The 20,051-nt window shown below is 39.1% G+C and overlaps 1 protein-coding gene and 1 long non-coding RNA gene across 2 annotated transcripts in view; one reads left to right on the top strand and one right to left on the bottom strand.

Annotated features, from left to right (window-relative positions):
- The first annotated feature begins 15 nt into the window (after positions 1-15).
- The window catches only part of LOC145479083 (uncharacterized), a 25,719-nt gene continuing 5,683 nt past the window's right edge, over positions 16-20,051 (top strand). The window contains exons 1-2 of the long non-coding RNA XR_014048377.1: positions 16-98; positions 7,713-7,791. This is a non-coding gene — a long non-coding RNA (uncharacterized LOC145479083). The remainder of the gene's footprint in view (positions 99-7,712; positions 7,792-20,051) is intronic.
- LOC145478561 (aldehyde dehydrogenase 1A1-like) overlaps positions 5,159-20,051 on the bottom strand; it is a 15,242-nt gene continuing 349 nt past the window's right edge. Inside the window, exons 1-12 of the mRNA XM_081456624.1 lie at positions 18,777-20,051; positions 18,150-18,254; positions 17,052-17,192; positions 15,872-15,998; positions 13,871-14,061; positions 13,119-13,232; positions 12,239-12,526; positions 11,446-11,610; positions 10,583-10,740; positions 7,700-7,774; positions 7,061-7,100; positions 5,159-5,553 (exon numbers count right to left, since the gene is read on the bottom strand). The exon at positions 18,777-20,051 is cut by the window's right edge and continues 349 nt beyond it. Of these exons, the coding sequence (XP_081312750.1) occupies positions 5,521-5,553; positions 7,061-7,100; positions 7,700-7,774; positions 10,583-10,740; positions 11,446-11,610; positions 12,239-12,526; positions 13,119-13,232; positions 13,871-14,061; positions 15,872-15,998; positions 17,052-17,192; positions 18,150-18,254; positions 18,777-18,818 (1,479 nt within the window). The 5' untranslated portion in view covers positions 18,819-20,051 and the 3' untranslated portion in view covers positions 5,159-5,520. The remainder of the gene's footprint in view (positions 5,554-7,060; positions 7,101-7,699; positions 7,775-10,582; positions 10,741-11,445; positions 11,611-12,238; positions 12,527-13,118; positions 13,233-13,870; positions 14,062-15,871; positions 15,999-17,051; positions 17,193-18,149; positions 18,255-18,776) is intronic.

Genomic DNA, 20,051 nt, shown 5'->3' with positions numbered 1-20,051 from the left:
GTGCCTTATTTACACGCAATAAAGTGTACCACTTCTCTCAGGCAAGTTCAACGATGCAGCGAGTCGCGAATCACTCTGAAGATTCCTTTGTATTTTTGGTAGGTATTTACATTTATTTGGCTTTTTAATGATGGGGAAGTCCAATTGGTTAATCACAAGTATAAGTGCAGACAGTATTGAACATCAACACTTTACGTACTGCTTTAATAGCACATGTATGTTTGCACAACATCAAATCCGGTGTATAATTCATGGTAGGCTACCATATAGTCTCCCAGCCATATAGTCATCCACATATTCCATAATAATGCTAACCAATGAAGGCCTGCAAACCCTTGTATACCCCTGTACACCCTTGTAAACCCTTGTAAACCCCTCTATACCCATACAAACCCTTGCAAACCTCTGTATACCCTTGTATACTCTTGTATACCCTTGTAAACCCTTATATACCCCTGTACACCCTTAAAAACCCCTTTATACCATTGTATACCCCGGTACACCCTTGTAAACCCCTGTATGCCCTTGCATACCCTTGCATACCCTTGTATACCCTTGCAAACCCCTGTATACCCCTAAACAATCATGTAAACCTCTCTATACCCTTGTATACCCTTGTAATCCCTTGTAAACCCCTGTATACCCTTGTAAGCCCTTGTAAACCCTTGTATACCTTTGTGAACCCTTTTAAACTCTTGTGAACCCCTGTATACCTTGTATACCCTTGTGAACCCTTGTAAACCCCTGTGTACCCTTATATTCCTCGGTAAACCCTTGCATACCCTTGTAAACCTTTCTATACTCCTATAAACCCTTGTATCCCTTTGTAAACCCTTGTAAATCCTTGTAAACCCCTGTATACCCTTATATACCTCGGTAAACCTTTGCATACCCTTGTAAACCTTTCTATACTTCTGTAAACCCTTGTATCCCTTTGTAAACCCTTGTAAATCCTTGTAAACCCTTGTAGACCCCCGTAAACCCCTTTACAATCATGTAAACCTCTGTTTTCCCTTGTATACCCTTGTAAACCCTTGTCAACCCGCGTATACCCTTGTACACCCTTGTAAACCCCTGTATAGCGTTCTCACGTTCCAGTTTCCTATCTTCATGACGTTCTTTGGGTGGACTAGTGATCTCATCTGCCCAAGGGCCTCCGTTTGGCTTTCACCCCCATACGTCATTGAACCTCTCATGGTGTGAGGAGTGACCATGACGTCCCCCAGATCATTTGAAATTATTCTGCTTCTGGTTTCGGTAATAATATGTTTTTTACAGGAGCGGGTTATCAGCCCGCAGCCCATCCCCCAATCTGGAGGACCAGGGAGCCTCTTCGTCTGGCCCCTACCCTTCGACCTGTTCGGCATGGGTGACCCTACCAGGTGCACATGGCACCCGCCAACATAGCTTTAGAGGTCAACCCCTGTATACCCTTATATAACCATGTAAACTCCTGTATACCCCTGTATACCCATTTAAACCCTTGTAAACCCTTGTATACCAATGTATACTCATACAAACCCTTGTATATCCCTGCACACCCTTGTGAAACCATGTATATCCATGTAAACCCTTATAAGCCATGAATAGAGCCATCAGTGAAACTTTAATAGGAAAACGAACTCAAATTATGGTTGAGTTTGTTTTGATTTAACTTGCATCAGGAATTTTTTCTTAATTTCAGTTTTAAAGTTAAACCAGCTCAGTGAACAGCACTTCTGCAAACTACTTGAGTTTTATTTTCTCCTACGTATTTCATGTAACTAGCTATGTAAAATTCCCTGATAAAGTGTGTGCTAGTCACACGAGACACAGGAGAAAATAAAAACGTTTTACAACCCAGATCACAGAAGTCCTGCTCACTGGTTTAACGTTTAAAAAAGTCTGTATCAGTACCAGAGGAAGTTCCCCCCCCCAGAAGGGGGGTACTCCCAGAAAAATTGGGTGGGTTTACGCAGCCTGCTTCCCAAAACCCTTATCATATTTATGACCAAAATCTGCAATATTCCTTACCCTATTTATGACCTGACAATAAATTTGAAACCCATTTATGACCTGACCCTTAGATCAAAACCTTGTTTCAGACCTGTGTTACAATTAGTTCCCTAGTTCAGACCAGTGTTAAATTACCATAAACATAATTGGTGAAGGGCTTTTGTTGATTTTCTTTTCGATAATGACGAAAAATGGCTTCTTAAAAACATACCCATATTAAGGCCAGAGTGCAAAAACCATACCCTCTTCATGACCAAAATGGCTAAAATCAGCTAAAACCGATACCTTATTTATGACCAAAACGGCTGAAAAACCATACCCTTTGGGACTGCACATACCTATATAGCCCATATAAGGGAGTATCCCACCCCCGGGAAGAAGCCACATGGCGAGGAACGCTGGTTCTAAATGTTGCCTACCAAGCAGCAAAGATCCTGCTCTGCCACTAACCAGCAGTCACTCCAAGCTTGATTCTACAATCAAAGCTATTCTGAGAAAGAAAGTTTTTGAGTGCCTGGACATTGAGAAGTCTCACGCGAGTCTTTTGGCAAGGATCAAGCTTCTTGAAAAGCATGCAGCCGACAGCATGATACCTTCAAGCCTTCAGATTCTATGCATTAAAGCCAAGGGCCAAGGCACTGAAGCTCTTCATGCAAAGTTTGATAACATCATTTGCAATGCAGAACTCAAACTTCTGGACACTGGTACTGACAGTCTCTGTACTGATGTGGAAGCCCACCGAGAGGCATTTTAAGAGCGAGAAGAGGACTTTGATGGTGCCATCCCTCAGTGGAAATCCCACCCTGCTAAAGTGAAGGAAATCACTTCTGACCAGGTGGATAATCTTGTCCAACCAGCAGCTACGTTTGTGGTAAAATTATCCTTGGACAGTGCCATCGTGCGAGCTTCCAAACATTACAAGCGGAGATTACTTGTAAAGAGAGCAATGGAAAGTGAGAAAGTATGGAGATAAACAAGGCCTTCATCCCGACCAAACAATCAATCTGGGAAGTTATTGCCAGGAGATTCACCGCACACAAGGCTCTCAACCAGCTGGCGGCAATCATCAAAGGAAGGTCTCTTCCTCAGACAGTCCAAGCAGGCATAGTTGGTCAAAGCAACAACAAAAGCTACGTCAACAAAGTACATCCAAATCGCCACAGAGCTGATCCAAAGGACAGAATCAGCGCAAACAACAGTGGGGTAGATCCAAGTCACCACGATCTAACTTGGTACACACAGGTCGCAAAAAAAACAATTTCAAGGCTACATATATATCCTGTATTTCATTGGCTAATAGGTTGCTATAACAGTGAATGTACATCACTCAACTTGTGTTGACTTGGGTTGGGTGACCAAACGGTGAAAAACTTGCTTGCAAATTTGATCTAGACCAAAGTGAGCGGAAGTCAACGTAAATGCATGCAAGGGCTGGCCAAACGGACTCGCGAGAAGAGAACCAACTTTTCAAATTGCATCTACATGCAAGTCCATTTGGCCAGGGCTTAAGTACATGTACACAGGCATTCTCTGATGCATACAGGATTCCTTCGATGTGACACTGTTCCTACAACAAGTGATGTTTGGCTACCATAATATCAGGGCAGGAAAAAACCCAAGTCTGATTGCCTGGGGCAAGTAAATTTTGCTCTTGGCCAAGTGAAAATAGAAGTTCAGTGGCCCGGTGGGCAAGTGAAGTAATAATTATTAGCCTCAGTAGTCTTGTGAGTCTGAATGAAAATGTCAGCTTGATAAATGATAATTTCCAGTCAGGAGCTATTTCAAAACTTAAGACTACAAGATTAGTTAATCATTGAGTTGAAAGTGTGGATTAGTTAGGAATCCAAGTGTACTTTGTTTGCATTTGTCCTCTGATTGCCATACTGGCTGCCACATTGTCAAGTAATATTTTAGTGGGGGCAAGTGAAAACTGAGACTGGCCCACTGGGCATGTAGATTTTGATTTTGTTTTTCTGCCCTGCATATCAGGTCAGCCAGATATTCCCATAATAATACCTATCTTACACATGAACACCCCTGCATACCCATGTAAACCCTTTAACTGATACCATGCATCTTGGTATACCATGGAATATCCCACTTGTCACTTGTATTTTCTTGGTACACTTGATTGCTTGCATGATCTAGGCGAGTTATGGTTAGGGGGTTGATATGGGATCCTGGCAGGGAAGGTATAATGGTTAGGAACTGAGGGGGATGGGAGGTGTGCATGTTATTCTTTTGAAGAAGCCCTAAAAATTGAAAAAAAAACTGGTTTGAACAATTTAACCTGAGTTGAAACAAATTTATCTACCTGGAAATCATTCTAAAGAACAAATTGACCTACAACATATACAAAATATAAACCCATTTACACCTTGCCATAGAACGTGCAGGTAATCAGGAAAGCCGCCGTATACTTTTGTCCTGGATGGTATTACACCCCAACCTTTCCATTGTGCGCTACATTGATTGTCTTGGCCACTGTATTTTCTATAGACCAGAGTAGTCCTTCTTTCACTCAGTCCATCAAGCAGGACTGCAATTAAGCCTGGAGGAAAAAATGGCCGGTCTCCCTTTCTAGGATTTCCTACAGCCACATTTTCCTTAAGGTTTTCTTCGCGGTTTTCATCATGCACAACGTACTAAGCGAAAGAAGGACCACTCATACTTTATATTTTGTATGGCATCGTATAAAATTGTTATGCAACGCTTTTGCACGGTATGCTATGGAATGTCCCACTTCTCACTTGTATTTTCTTGGTATACACACTTGAATAAAGGCTCCAAACATTTAAAGAAATGTATGAAGTTTAATTGGAATTTCCAGAGGCGGGGTGGTCTTAGAAAAAAATCCCTTCTGTGGGAGAGGTATGGATATTTTCAAGAACTACACATTACCTTAAATTGACTATATCATGTAGGTCACGCACAGTCCTGTCCCTGGGGTCACTGGTGAGAGTTTTGGTTAGTCAGGTACATTGTACCTATAGGCTGTCTGAGCAAATTTTATAGCAATCAGACAGTGTGGCTTGCCCAATGATATGAAATTATCCTTTAAAAAACTGCAATGTATTCAAGACCTGAAACCATTGTCTTTAGTGGTAATTTTATTTCACATATTTCGTCAATACAGTGTACTAAAATTATTAATTAACTCTTGGTTGTTGCATTTGAATATCAGATGTCGCTTTACTTTTTAAAGACCAATAATTTTGGTTGTCTAATCAAAGTTCTTTTTTTTTTACTATGCAATTTTTTCCCTGTCTACAACAATGCTGTGGAACTGTGACTGGAGTAGACTACATGTACAAGTAGTCTCTCTTTCACACAGTCCATTGCACGTGATGCAAAAGAAAACCACAAGAGAAAAAAATGGCTGAATGAAATCCTGGAGTTGCACTTCTTGCCCCCAGATTTTCATGTGGCCATTTTTTCCTCCTGGTTTATTTACAGTCTTGCTCGACAGACTAAGTGAAACAGGGACTGTACTCGTAGTCATTGACTGGAGTTGATGCCTTGACTCTAAGAATTCTTTGTTGGTACTTTTGTTGTAACCTACAAGAAAACACACATGGTAGCATAATCAGTCCATCTCTATAATAAGGCAGTGGCATGATCCACTGTATTGGGAGGTACCAGGTGGGGTTGGTTCCCTCAACCCCCCATAGGGGACTCCCATTTAAAAGAGACGGGGGTGCTCGTCAGAAATTTTGAAAAGGACCCCTAAGAGGTACCAAGATCCTTTTGTGTGGGCGTGGCTTGAATTTTTTTCTCCCCTAAGAGGTACCAATTCTAACAGAACACATTAGCTCCTGTCATATTTTTTCAGCTCAATACGCTTAAGGTAAAGTCTGCATACGAGCCAAGTGGCCCACCAGGCCAGAGCTTATCCCGGTTTCCGTAGCATGAAGTGACTAGGAGTATTTCTACTCCCCCCTGGATGGGATGCTAGTCCATCGCAGGGTTACCCCCAGCATTAAGTTCGCCGGTATCCCTTTATACACCTGGGTGGAGAGAGGCACTGTGAGAGTAAAGTGTCTTACCCAAGAACACAACACAATGTCCCCGGCCAGGGCTCGAACCCAGACCGCTCAATCCGGAGACGAGCGCACTAACCATGAGGCCACTGCGCCTCCCACCAATACCCTTAAAGGTACCGCAAAAGCTCCTGCTGTGGACCTTTTGAGGCTAAACACCCTAAGAGCTACCAAAACTGCATTTTTAACCTTGGGATTTTCTGTTATTATCTTAAGGGAAGTTAGAACTTTTCAATAACAGGTCAGCAGTACAATTTTTTGTTTGTTAGGAATATTACTTTATACAAAACAATAGATTATTTTCAATTGACTTTGGGGTGTGAGATGGAGTATGTTGTTTAGGTGACATAACATTTCTACTGATTAGCAAACTGCAATAACCATTACACGGTCACATCACCTAAAACTAGAAGCCAGTCATAACAGTTTCAGACTACCACTCTCACTTTATTTAAACCTAATCATGTACCCTTTTGGTCATGTACCTTTTTGGTACATTACAGCAGCATATCAGTTGAGTTTGGTGTAGCCACGGTTCATATTTGGTAAGATGAAGTGAAGCCAAAATGCCCATGGTGAGACCAAATGATCTTGTTATGCTGCCAGAGCATACCATAAAAGGTACGATCAGATATTTACCATACCCAAATTCAGCCAACATTTCCAGAGATATTATTTCTTTTAGTAAGGTCAACTGTCATGTTCTAGTTATGTGTATAAGGAGTTTGGTTTCGCTGGAAAGTTTTGACACCTTTTAAGCCCTGAAAACAAAAGCTTAATATTCAATAACATTATGACCTAAAGTTTTATTTTTGAAACCTAGAAGAGTTTGTAGCCATATCATTTGGGTACGGTACATGTAATATACCTTATTGAGTCTGTGCACAACCAGGTACATAGTATATCCAAGAAAGGCGATTTCTCAAGTTCCCTGTTGTGTGTTAAAATCCATAAAACGTTGCCAATAAACTGGACACAACTAACAATGAATAGTTTTCTCAATCAGTTAACTGATAATCACTTACTGTTTTCACCTCCAGGTAAGGCAATAAACCATATTCACCCCTGGATAATAAAAAAAAAATAAATAAGTGTTTGTGTATCAATTTGCAATTTAAATCCTTTATTAGTACAAATGTAAATTGAAGGTCACAGTGCTATTAAAAACTTGGTTGGAATGTACAGTGGCACTAACTATCCATTATTAATACATATATGTGAATTGCATATGCTTCTTTGGTCACTGAGCACATTTTGTTTTGGTTTTATTATTATTATATTTTCCTTATTATTAATTAATGAATTTTTTGTAATAGTGTGCGATAGTGAAATATGTCTGTAAATAGTGTCAATTAATAAAATCTGAATCTGAAATCTGTGTGAAGAGGACTAGAGCTTTTTCTAATTTGCATTTAATTTATCATGATCCACTCCATATTCACAGGAGTTCTTAGGTTAACGCAGTCAATTTTAATATCTCACATGAAACTATTGTGGAACATTTGTGGTATGGTTTACATCTCGTTTCAGAATGAATTTTTTTCAGGCTTCATTGTACCAGGACTGTAAATAAAATAATTAGTAATGGATAGGTCTCATTTTTGTTCTTTCTACCACTAGTCTCATAATTTTATATAACAATTAGTCATCTTCACAAATATTACCATTCTCTTCCAGAGCCAGACATTTTGAAGCCTCCAAAAGGTGCCTGAGGAATTCCACCATAATAACAGTTGACCCTGAAGGAAATCAGCAGGTTGGAGTAAATCGCAATTTAAGAGTGTTACATTGATATTTCATGCATGTTTACAAAATCTGTCTTCCCAGTCTATTCAATGTAAAACCCTTAATGTATTTTGTAATCAGTTAAGATCTTTTGCCAGGTATTTCTTGAACCGTGAAGTATTTTAGAAATCAAACTGTCCATTTTTGAGTCTTTTTTTTTTTTTTTGTAAAAAAAAAAAAACCTCTTAGTTGGCACGTAAGTTATGAACGGGTCTAGGGATGAGTGATTGAGTGAGAGATGTATGTATGTCACACCAATCAGATTGGATCTACTATAAACAGCCAATCAAATTTCTTGTTGTAAAGGGAAATGGTATGTGAGAAGATTTGACCCTGACAGAGTTCAGAACGGCCATATTTATTCTTCTATAAAAGAGGAGGAAGTATTCATATATTGGGTTTACTTCGACATTTTCTGTGGGTTAGGCTGAGGATTTTAGTTATGAATGAGATGAGCCTTGAGGTTTGAAACAGTTCATGAGTTAGTAGTATGCAAAAGGAACGGGATATTTTCATTTTTAGTTACAAAGGTAACTTGATACTTTTGTTTTTCACAAGGAGTAAATTCAATTAGAGGCCACAAATAGTCCCTTCTAGTTCTTAGGACATGTTTTAGAGGAGACGAGACTATTATTTTAGATTTGAAACAGTTCAACCGTTTACAATAGTAATTGCGGGTAATGATTGTTTTGTTCTTGTTGCATGCAAATATAACGAGGTATTTTTATTTTTTAGCTACAAAGTGTAACTTGACACTCTTGTTTTTCTCAAGGGAGTAAATTCAATTAGAGCTGATGAATTGTCACCACTCTTTCCCACGAGATGTTTGCTATCTTTAGTAACAAATGGTAACTTAACACTTTCGTTTTTTATATGGGAGTAAGTTCAATTAGAGCTGACAAGTTATCGGCTACTGTTTCCAGGATATTAAACAAAAAAGAAGCTTTTGTTTCTGGACAGTTTTTACGTCTCTGCAGTAGCAGTTTAATAGTTTTATTTGATGACATTCATTTCAGTCCGATATGAAGTATGAAAACTATTCAAATGTTCTTTGAAGACTGCATGGCACCAAGTTAAAGTACAATTTAATTAAATCAGACTTTTAATGTGTCAGAGAGGTTTTTTTTCTCTTTCTTTCTATTTTCAGTGAAGTTGTGTTGTGTTGTGTAAAAAGGGTAAACTTACAACTCGTATAAAATGCGAAAAAGTCTCTTAATTAACTTGAGTATTTTTGAGCAAAAGTTCCTCTTGGGGGTTGGAAGGGCCATGTGATCGGTGAGTGAGGGAGTTATGCATGTGCACGTGTCACACCAATCCCAGTGCGGGTTGTATCAAAGAACGAATCAAATTGCCTGTTAGAAAATAAGATGGTATCTACATTAATCTGGAGACGTCAAATTACTGTAGTTTGTTCAGTCAAACATTTTATGGCTTACTATTTAGCTATCTTACCATGACTGATGTAACATCGCATGTACATCATAAATTCCCAGTTTCTTTCTTACTGTACAGCGCAATCAAAAAACTTGTCAAATTAACCAAATAATTACTGTAAACAGCTCCATGAATGCTCTTATCTCCGACACTTCACACACAAAAAAATAACTCTTGCACGCCTTGCGTGCCTATGTTTATTACTGAGTGCCACACAAATGCTATATGGTGTTTTGAACCAATTATTAACTGCACAGCCATAGGCCAAGCACGGTTCTTGCTCTGCATGGGGTTTATTTATTTTTAGTAATACAGTTTGTGTTGATCAAGTGATGTGGTGTCTACAGTGATCAATGAATCATCAAGAACTGCTTTGGAATGTGCACTGCATTTCAACTGTAGTGTAAATAAACCAGTTAAATTTTTAAAGCGCGGTTACAAGATCTAAAAGATCTTCTTGTTTGTGACATGAAGAACATTTAGTCTTCTTTCTTTTTGGGGGGAAGGAGGTGGGTGGGTGGGAAGGGAGATGTTTTACATTATTGGTCAGTAGCAATACTGGGATGAAGAGTAAAAAATAGCATTTCTCTCTTCTGCCTTCCCCATAGGTGTACAGGCACCTTGGGACTTGGGGGGGTGGGGGAGAAATCTGGATACATACATGCTCAAATTGCAGTAAGAACAAAAACATTTACAAATCTGATGGACATGGCTAATGAAACTGTCATAATTATAAAGTAGTTATTTTGGAACCTTGCATACTCTATGACCTGAATCGACAGCCTAGTAAAATTGGAAAGCTATGAAGGAAAAACTCATTTCTTCATGGTACAAAAACTTCATGAAAAATTTTAAAACGGCTCTTTCAGAGTCATTCAAAACGCCTTTTTTGAAAGCCACCACAAAAGCAAAATTCTTGGTCTTTTATTTCAGTTTGATACTTTTGTTATTTGTTTTGTTGATAGGAAATTGGGAATGGAAATAATATCCATATTTGTGGATTTCCACGATACAAATTTAACCGATATGTGGCTTTTCCAAAGCAGAATACATGGATCCCTTGATCATATCGTTTGACTTAAAGTCCATATTAGCAAGGCAAACGTCAGATAAAGTAACCTATGAGCCTTTTGTTTTGCCTTTTGTTTACTAATTTTAGTTGTATGAATGTAAACCTTCTATGTAAACCTTTGGAATGTTTTCTCCCAAGTGCCATTGGCTAAATCATGGGCATTTTGCAAAAATTCAGTTTCCAAAACTGAGTGGCTGGGGGTGGGGGACGTTAGCTGTTTGGCATGATAGTTTTAATTTTTATTACTGTTACTAACCAAACTGTCCCTGCAAGCAAACTATGAGAAATAGTTGTTGCCTTGTCTATGTCCTTGGTGAATACTGCAGCTGCCAGGCCATAAGTTGTCCTATTTGCCCTCTCAATGACCTCATTTACATCACTGAATTTGATTATCTGTTGCACTGGACCAAATATCTAAAATGAAAATAAATAAGCTTAACTTAGTAAACAAAAACGTCACACAACTTTACCAGCCATGGAATAGTTGATATAGATAAGAACATGGCTAGGTGTCAGTAAATAAGTTATGCTATAAATATATGTATATGACCTCCTTGATATCACTGAATTGAATATCTGCTTATCGATGAACTGGGCCAAAAATCTTCAATGAAAAACACCAGCATTATTAAACATGACTGTTGTCAACTTACTGTATGATCTAAAACACATTGGTCAGAACTATTGTTGATATATAACTGGCATTTTTCCCACTACAGCATGCCCATTCATTGGCTAGTTCATGGTTACATGACATCTAACAATAAAACTGTTTACCACCAAATGCCATGAGCAGGCAACATTGCAAAAACTATGACGTTAAAAGGGAAACAGTTCACTGTTCACCTCGAAATGTTGACCGCTGTTGCACATGAAGGTGGCCTGATGTCGCTGGAATCTCAGCGGGAAGGAGGATTTGTTTTCTTTTGTGGGAATTTGTTTTGCTGTATATAACAAATCACTTAATGACTAGTCCCAGGGGGAACAGTGAATTTTGTTTCCCACAAATCTCATTGTTTCCCGAGATGAAGTTGAGGGAAACATTGAGATTCTCAGGAAACAAAATTCACCGTTCCCTTCAGGACCAGTCATTAAGTGTTAAATATAAGAGAGAGACACCTCTTCTTTGGCAATCCTCATGTCATCCTTAACATCTGAGAAAACAGTAGGTTGGATAAAATATCCCTTGTCTCCATGCCGTTCACCTCCACACTGCAGTTTTGCTCCTTCCTTCTTCCCACTCTCAATCAGATCAAGGATTTTATTAAACTGTTCTTCGTCAATCTATAAAAGAAACAAATTGGATAAATGATAAAAGCACAACTCCTGGAGGGGAAAATATCCTGTTTGCCACTACAAAGGGTAGTTTCAAATTTGATGTTTCAAACCATAAGATTTAAAGTTCATTTAAAAAAGAAATAAAACCATCAACTGAATTTAAAAACCACTGGAAAAGAAACTATGGATACAAAGTCAGAAACAGTTTGTCAGTCTCCTATTTGGACAGTTTTTTGGTTATCATCATCACTTTCACCATGTGTTTATCCTGAAAACCTATGTTTAAAAGTGTATTCAGTGTTTTAATTCATTTTGCTCTACCTGTAGATTTGTATACGCAACTAGTAAGTCTTTTATCTCCTATCATTGTTTATAAGACATCTCAACATGCAGATAATGCCCCTCCTGTGTGAAGTCTCTTGCATCCTTGGTTAGGTTAGATTGTTTGGATGAGACCAGATTGAAGTAAACTGGGCAGCAAAATTGGCATGATGAAAGACTAAAAAATGGCACAAACTTTGTAAACATGTAGTTTACTACTTGTCTAGAAAGTACCCGTGGCCAACTTAAGCGTTCCTGAATGGGTGTCTTTGCAAACAGTAAATTTGCGAACTGTTTAATTTTATTGCCACACCTGTGGTCCTTGTTCAGTGGCTTCGCCAAAAGGGTCCCCAACTGTACACTTTTGAGCTCTTTCTGCACTCTTTTTTACAAACTCGTCATAAATAGTATCTTGTACAAAAGTGCGACTGCCAGCACAGCAGCACTGTCCTTGGTTAAAGAACAAGGCACGGTGGGCAAATTCTACTGCAAGGTCCATATCAGTGTCAGCAAAAACTATGAGAGGGCTCTTTCCTCCAAGTTCCAATGTCACACGCTTCAAGTTAGACTTTGCTGCTGCTTCCTGGATTATCTTCCCAACCTTAAATTAAGCATCAATGTCAATCATTAATCACGTCAATAAAATCTAGCTTCATAGGCCTGGAAAGCATCTATATAGCTGCATCACCCTCTGCATACATCAGTTATACTACATGCTCAGACGTAAGACTCTGTCATAAGCAACCCATGTATACTTTTAGGATGTCAAAACCTGACCGAAATAATATTACAGGAAATGTTGTTTGGAATAAATTGGTGAAATGGCCATAAACAACAGCAAAACTGAGTAAAAAGGAACTAAAAAAGCTCAACCTAAGCCAACATATGGTGGTTAGTACACCCTAAATCCTTAAAAGGCAGTTAAATGGGTTGTTCACATTATGTTGGATCCCATTTATCTTATTATCTCCTCCTTTGGAAGTTCAAGATAGCAGAGACCTACTGTCTGTAATAAAATTTGCTCTTATCTTAATTTTGATGTTTGCTTCCATCAAATACAGTATATGCAGTGATGGCATAGTATGGTACAAGTCAATATCCAATACAAGATAAACAAAAATAATAAAAAAGAAAATCAAAAGGCTTGGTTGGTCACTTAATAATTATAAAGATTGGACTACAAGATCATGCACCTCAGTTGATCCAGTGAATGATACTTTATTGATTTCCATGTGTTCAGATATGGCGGCCCCTGCTGTAGGGCCGTAACCAGCAATGATGTTTAGTACACCAGGAGGAAAGCCAGCCTGACAAATTAAATGACATAATGATTTTTATGCTCTCTTGAGGAAATCTCTCAATTGAGGATCTTTGATGATCGACACAGTAATTTTTGAGGCTTGTTATACTTGTAAATTGAGGATTATAACAGTGAATCTTAATAAAGATTGCAAGGATCCTAAACCTTTTTAAGTGCCAAATTCAAAATGTTGATTCTTCTTACTGATAACCTGCACACAGTTTTTTTTTCAGCATCAGTTCTGAGAATTACGTGGTTGATCAAGACAATATAACATAGTTGATGCATTTTTCCTTTCTTTTTGTCACTTGCCTGCTTGCTAATGTATGGTACTGTAATGAGAAATTAGATTCTGATCACTACTGGGAATTTAAGGGTTACTTTTTGCCATGATCTATTACAATTAGAAGAGCACAACAAAACAAACCTAAGTGCAACTACTTGAATGCAATTTTGACACTGGTACTTTATTATTAGTAAGGGCAAGTGGTTTTCTATGAATTGTCTTCTTTGGTGTGTTTGTCCCCTGGCAGAACACATGACTAATAATTTTGCATCATACACATGTAAGAGTTGACCAACACAGCAGCTGTCATGAATAAGGCCTATTTTTCATATTGAGCAAGTCAATGGAATCTTCGTCACCTCTTGAAAGAGAGATCCCAGATACAGAGCTGTTAATGGAGTTTGCTCAGCTGGTTTAAGTATGGCAACATTGCCACAAGCCAGGGATGGAGCAAGCTTCAAGCTGCTCAAGAGGAGAGGAAAGTTCCATGGGGTAATGGCTCCAACAACACCCACAGGCTCATGTCTAGTGTACACAAAGAAAGGACCATCTGCAAAAAACAGTAAAACAGAGCAAAGTTACCAGTCATGATACTTATTGAATGCACAGCTGGGAGAAATCTCAAGCGTGGTTAAAATTACAGGCATTACCGGTAATATCGCGCATCATACATGTACTGTGTGAACGAAATTTTTGTGGGAGTTTATTTTTGGAATCAGCAAATTTCTGTATTTTGCTGGAACTAATTTTTGCGATGGTAAAAGACTGGTTTTTCTAACTGGGTACTAATTTTTGCAATTTTCGGGAAGTCACGTTTAATTGAAATTACAACATTTTTGCTTTTTTAAATTAATTTGCATGCAATTGATAAGTCAAACAACATGCAGAGATGTAAAACACAGTAATCCAGTTATAGGTGTCACTCTATTACAATTACATCATGGTCTTGTGTGGAATTGTAGATGCTATTCCCAATGGAGTACCCTCAGATGATCCTTTCCTGTAAACCTTTCTTTATTTCTGAAGGCATGTTTTGTTTCTCATTTCATTGTTTTGTTTCTGAACAAAAGAGATGTTTGAAATAAAATGGCTGCAACAAGATTCTACTTGTGATGTGTTTGTATGTATAACTTCACCAGTGGAGTAAATTTTTGCTGAGAAAATTGTTTTGGAGGCAATGTCTTTCTGGGGGGGCATCATGGAAAAAAACCACAAAAATTAGAAGCCACAAAAATTTTGTGCCACATGGTATATAGAGTGAAACCTCTATTAAGCAGACCCCCAAGTAAGCGGACACTCTCTATTAAGCCAACACTTAGCCTTGTCGGAAATTAACATCTTATATTTTGCTTTATAACGAACCCCTATTCAGCAGACACCTCTATTAAGTGGACGTGGACCCTAAAATAAATTGTATTTGGCTAATTTCTGTTGTTAAAAACCTCTAATGAGCGGACACTGGATGAATTGACAATGTGGCATTGGATTACATCCTTGAAATAGTCGATTAAATGTACCTGTATTATCACTTCTGTATTGAAAGGGCATTATTACAAACCAATTAAAGTTGGGAACAAAAGGTGATGAACTTGAACTCAAGATACAAACTGGAACTTTATTACATTACAGAGGAACCGTTGAATGTTAATTGTTTACAAACATTGCACAATTGTTGTAAACCTTTATTAAGCAGACACTTGGGAAGGTCCCAACGGTGTTCGTTTAATAAAGGTTTCCCTTTACTCTAATGGCTATAGCCTGAATTGCATATTTAATTACAAAACCAGCCCAAACTTTTATACAAGCACATGCATGATTATTTGTTTATTAATTCTTAATTAGGATAGTGTCCAAATAAGTAATATGGACAGTTCCGTACACAACATATAGTTAATAAGTAAGAGGACTACATAAAATTGTCTTACAAATTTAGAAATAATAGGATTTAAAAACTTCTTCAACAGCCAAATTGGACTTTATAGCCTTGGCCAATTTTGGCTGTCCCCTGATTTATTTCAATCAATTTATTTTCCAAATTCAGTGGACAGCATGAGTAAGTCTTACAATTTTACATGTACTAAATATTTTGTAGATATAGCCTGCATTGTATTGTCATCATTGGGCCAAAGTGTCCCATAGGCACCAGAAATCATCCTGGTTTCCATGGCATTAAGTGACTGGTAGTTTTCTTTCTCTGTGGTTGGGATGCTACCACGTAACAGGTTTACCATTAATTTGCACCTCCAGGTGGAGAGTAAGCACTGTGAGGGCAAAGTGTCCAAAAGTATATAACAGTAATGAAGAATGTATATATAAGAGCAAATGTGAACAACCAGTTTCTCAGTTGTTGACCAACTAACCAGTAGAGATGGTCTTTCCTGTTATCTTATCAGCCCAGCCAGCATAGTATCTGAAGCATTTTGCTGATAAACGAATATCACCTACAGCATCAGAAAATGTCTTTCCATTGTCCAATGTCTCCAGGGACTAGCAATAATTGGGTTTTAAAAGAAATGTGCTGATATTAGCCCATAACATTTAGAGTTATTTTCATAGCCTGTGAATACAGACGCCTCTCATCACTCAATGCCAGTAATGCATTTCTCTTGCAAAATACCAAACTGGCTAGCAGCAATGAGTAGTCTGCTGGCAGCCGGGTTTTTCTCTTAGGGTCACTTAGACGAATGTTTTAGTCATCGTGAACACAAAAAGGCAGTATGGCGGTGGCCGAGTGCTGCGCCCATGTCTCGTCCCATTCCCCTTTACACTAAAGCGTCATTCCTCATAACCGCGGCTGAATTTAGAGAGAAAAACAGACTGCCAGCAGTCTAGGCAATGAGAGATGACAGCATTTACCAGCTCTAAATTTTACTAATCAATAAAATATACTTTTATGCCTTGGCAGCAATATATACTGACGTACCCAGTTTAATGTTTTGAAATTGTTGGTATTGTTATGCAATACACCATCAGATTCAGCTTGCATGAGTAGATCAATATTTTTTAACACTTGTTTAATGTTAACAATGCTTGCCTTGGTCTACCCTGCCTATCAAGACATGAAATCAGTCAACTGCCATTGGTGAGCTCTTTAATAATATTGAAATTTTTGACATGTTTTGGGGGTGTGGGCTTAGAGGTGCAGAGATGTGCACCAGCCATGGCCAGTTTCCACAGAGTGTTCCTTTTTCCGTGCTTGACTTGCCACTACTTTAATCTCCAATCAGCACCAGAAAAATAGGAAACATCTACAGTTGTGCGATCCATGGTAACGCAAAATTGTGTGCTAAAAAATATATACCTTAAATTTATGGTACTTTTGCAAATAATATTGAAGAAAATGAGCATTCCAGTAGCAGCACTAACAACAGCTGACTGCCATGTCACTGAGAATTTTGACAGAAGAAAAAGTCAAACTTCTGAAGGTAGAAGGCTTATAAATCCTGCTACCTCTTCATTTCAAGTCTCTCAGCAGTTCGTCCCTGCACATACACCAAAGTTACTGTAAATTTACCATGAAAGCATAATTAATTAACTCACAGCAAGATATTCTAAATCTCTCTCAATAAGATCTGCTACTTTGTACAGCAGGTTGCCTCTCTGGGAAGCATCCATTGTCCTCCAAGGACTCCCCAGTTTAAAAGCTTCAGTAGCTGCCTTGACAGCTTTGTCTACATCAGCCTGGTCCAGAAAAACAAATTAAAACTGATATCAGTTAGTCAGAATTTAATACATTTTACAGAGCTCTCTATCTGAGCCATTGCTACAAAATGTTAGCAATACAGGTACATCAGTTGGTCCTTTCAAAGTGCCAGCTTTGCCAGGTTAAATCTTCACTGGGCATACGCACTCACAAAAAGAATATTAAAACAGTGGGGGGAGGGGGGTGGGGGACTCCCATATAAAAAGGGGGGTTCTCCTTGAACCTTTTAGGGGTTAAAAATGTGGTTTTGGTACCACTTAGGGTGTTCAGCCTTAAATGGTCCACAGCAGGAGCTTTTACAGTAAAAAAATCAGTGTCACTTAATGAATAGTTTTAGACTTGGTACCTCTTAAGGGTGAAAGAAATTTCCAGCCACACCCACCAAACATTATCTTGGTACCTCGTAGGGGTTCTTTTCAAAATTTAGGATGAGTATCCCCGTCCTGTTTCTATGGGAGTTCCCCCCCTCCCCCTGGGCTGCTCACACTGCTCAGGGCAATATCACTCTTACAGATAAACATCTGAGTACTCTTAGCTAGCTTTAAATTCTTAAGTTTAAGGGCTGGTCAATAGTAAAAGCGAGACTCTGCGAGAGGGCAAGACTAGCATTTTTCTTTGGGAACCCGAGACAGTTTGACTTCCTCATTTGAGAGACCGAGACTTTAAAGTGTTTTAAATGCGAGCTCGAGACGTTCAGGTTCTAAGACGTCCAGAAGTCATTTAAAAAACGAAAAAACAAATCGGTACTTTGAGACTTTCTTAGCCTTGCAAAAAAGTGAGACATAACCGCCACAAAAACAAGACTGCGAGACCGGTGAAACTGAGCGAACATTTTGCGAGACCCATTACTTTTGAAGGACCATTTGCCACCCCTAGTTTACATGAGAAGTAGAATATCTTGCATTCATTGCATTGTTCTGGATATCAGTACCCACCTTGTCACCCTCCGCCACATCACATATCTTTTCCTCGGTCACTGGATTAATGGTGGGACATGTTTTTCCACTGACAGAGTCCACAAATTCATTATTGATAAAGAGCTATTAAACATTTAAAGAACAAAGTTTGTCAAGTTTTTAGCCTTCTTTCCAAGGTTAAAATCAACAAAATACGCAATACAAAGGATATAGATCTGTCCGATGTACAAAGTTATTGAGTATAGCCTCTTAAGTTTATCAACAGGCTAGAATTAAACCTGCTGTGACTGTTAAGAAGTAGTTTGATTAGGCATACGGGATATACTGAAGATCACCGAACTATTGCCACAGCCCTTGTTAAATTGTACACGTTTCTATTTCAACGTCCCAAACATTAATGTTATAAGTTTGTTAGGGGTAATTTTTGCACCAGTGTGTCAGATCGAACCCCATGTGAACAGTGACCTTACCAGGGAAAGGTATAAGAGATTACGGAAAGAAGTAACTAAGAAACTCAGACGTGAAAAAGTTTCAAATTCAATAATGAACGCTCGACTTCAAGACTCCCTTGCTCGTGACTAATTGGATGGGCTAAAATTTACACCTATATTGTACTGTACCAACTAGTGTGAAGCTGTGACCTACTTTTGTGAACTTGATTTCCGGATTCCTTACGGCTTGAGGCATTTTGGACTTTTCAATATCTGGATAATGAACGAAAGCAAGGAAACCAACAGAATCGTAGTACCAGCAGCTCCACCGAGAAAACGATGTTAGTCGTCACGAACACCACGGCGAACGAAAGGAGATTGGGTTGAAATGTCTCCAACGATCGCATGACAAGGATCGCGTCATAAGTCCAAAGTACCATGATATGTCACGCCATATCGATGATAACGTCGGAACTTCTCCAGGCCTAGCTAATACACGGAGCAATACTTAACCTGCGTAGCTGGCTATTTCGGTGGGTTTTGTGGCGCGGAACAGCAAAGCTACGAAAACGAGTGGCGAAGCCACGAGAAGAATGATGACTAGAGCTAGAGAGAGGTGTATCGCCCTTCGCCGCCATCGACAAAGCCCATGAATGGACCATGGATGGATTTGTTTTGATATGTTGTTATCACTTTCACTCGAAATTGGCATTTAAATAAGCAAGTTTCATTTTACGAACCCCAGTCTGATTGGTTGGACTAACTGGATGAATAGAAGGTGTTGGAAGGGGCGGCAATAAAAGACCCCAAGATCCGGGCATGCAGTTTCTCCCGCTCGCGGCTTTCACAGCTTCGCTGCTCGTTCCGCGCCACAAAACCCTACCGAAACCGCCACCTTCGCAGACTATGCAATATATTTGGTCTCGTTATGCCATAGTCACCCCGCTCTCCATGAGTAGTAGCCTCCTCCAGGCGTTTGCTCAGCCTGAGAGCAGTGCAAAAAAACAGCGAGAGAATAAAACATAATGAAGAATGCGGCGCGGGGAAAACGGGAGACGGTCTCCCCTTTTTTATTTGCCATTTTTTGCGCTGCAACCCAATAAACTGAATGCCTGGACGAGGCTTCAATAGCCGCCACGAGAGAGCGATTGAGCGAACTTGTTGGCGGGTAGCCACGCGACCATCCTCCGATATTACGTGACGAGACAAATAACCATAATATATAGATTTAGCCAAGGTTCTGGGCCGGGTTGTTCAAAGCCCGATTCAGTTAACCCAGGTTAAGCGAGCATTTTGATTTGCGTTTTGTAACTTTGCGGTGAGATTTTCTGTTTTAATTGTTTGGCCTTCTGTTTTGAATTTGAATAATCTGAAAATACACAAAACATAAGCAGTGAACTGAGTGAAAAACATTTGTATACAAGCAAAAATTTTACATCGGTCAACTTTAAATCCTGGGTTAGCGTTAACCGCCTTCCGAACAACCGTG

This window comes from Orbicella franksi, chromosome 1, assembly GCF_964199315.1.
Source record: "Orbicella franksi chromosome 1, jaOrbFran1.1, whole genome shotgun sequence".
NCBI lineage: Eukaryota > Metazoa > Cnidaria > Anthozoa > Scleractinia > Merulinidae > Orbicella > Orbicella franksi.
This window is presented reverse-complemented; position numbering and strand designations above follow the sequence as displayed.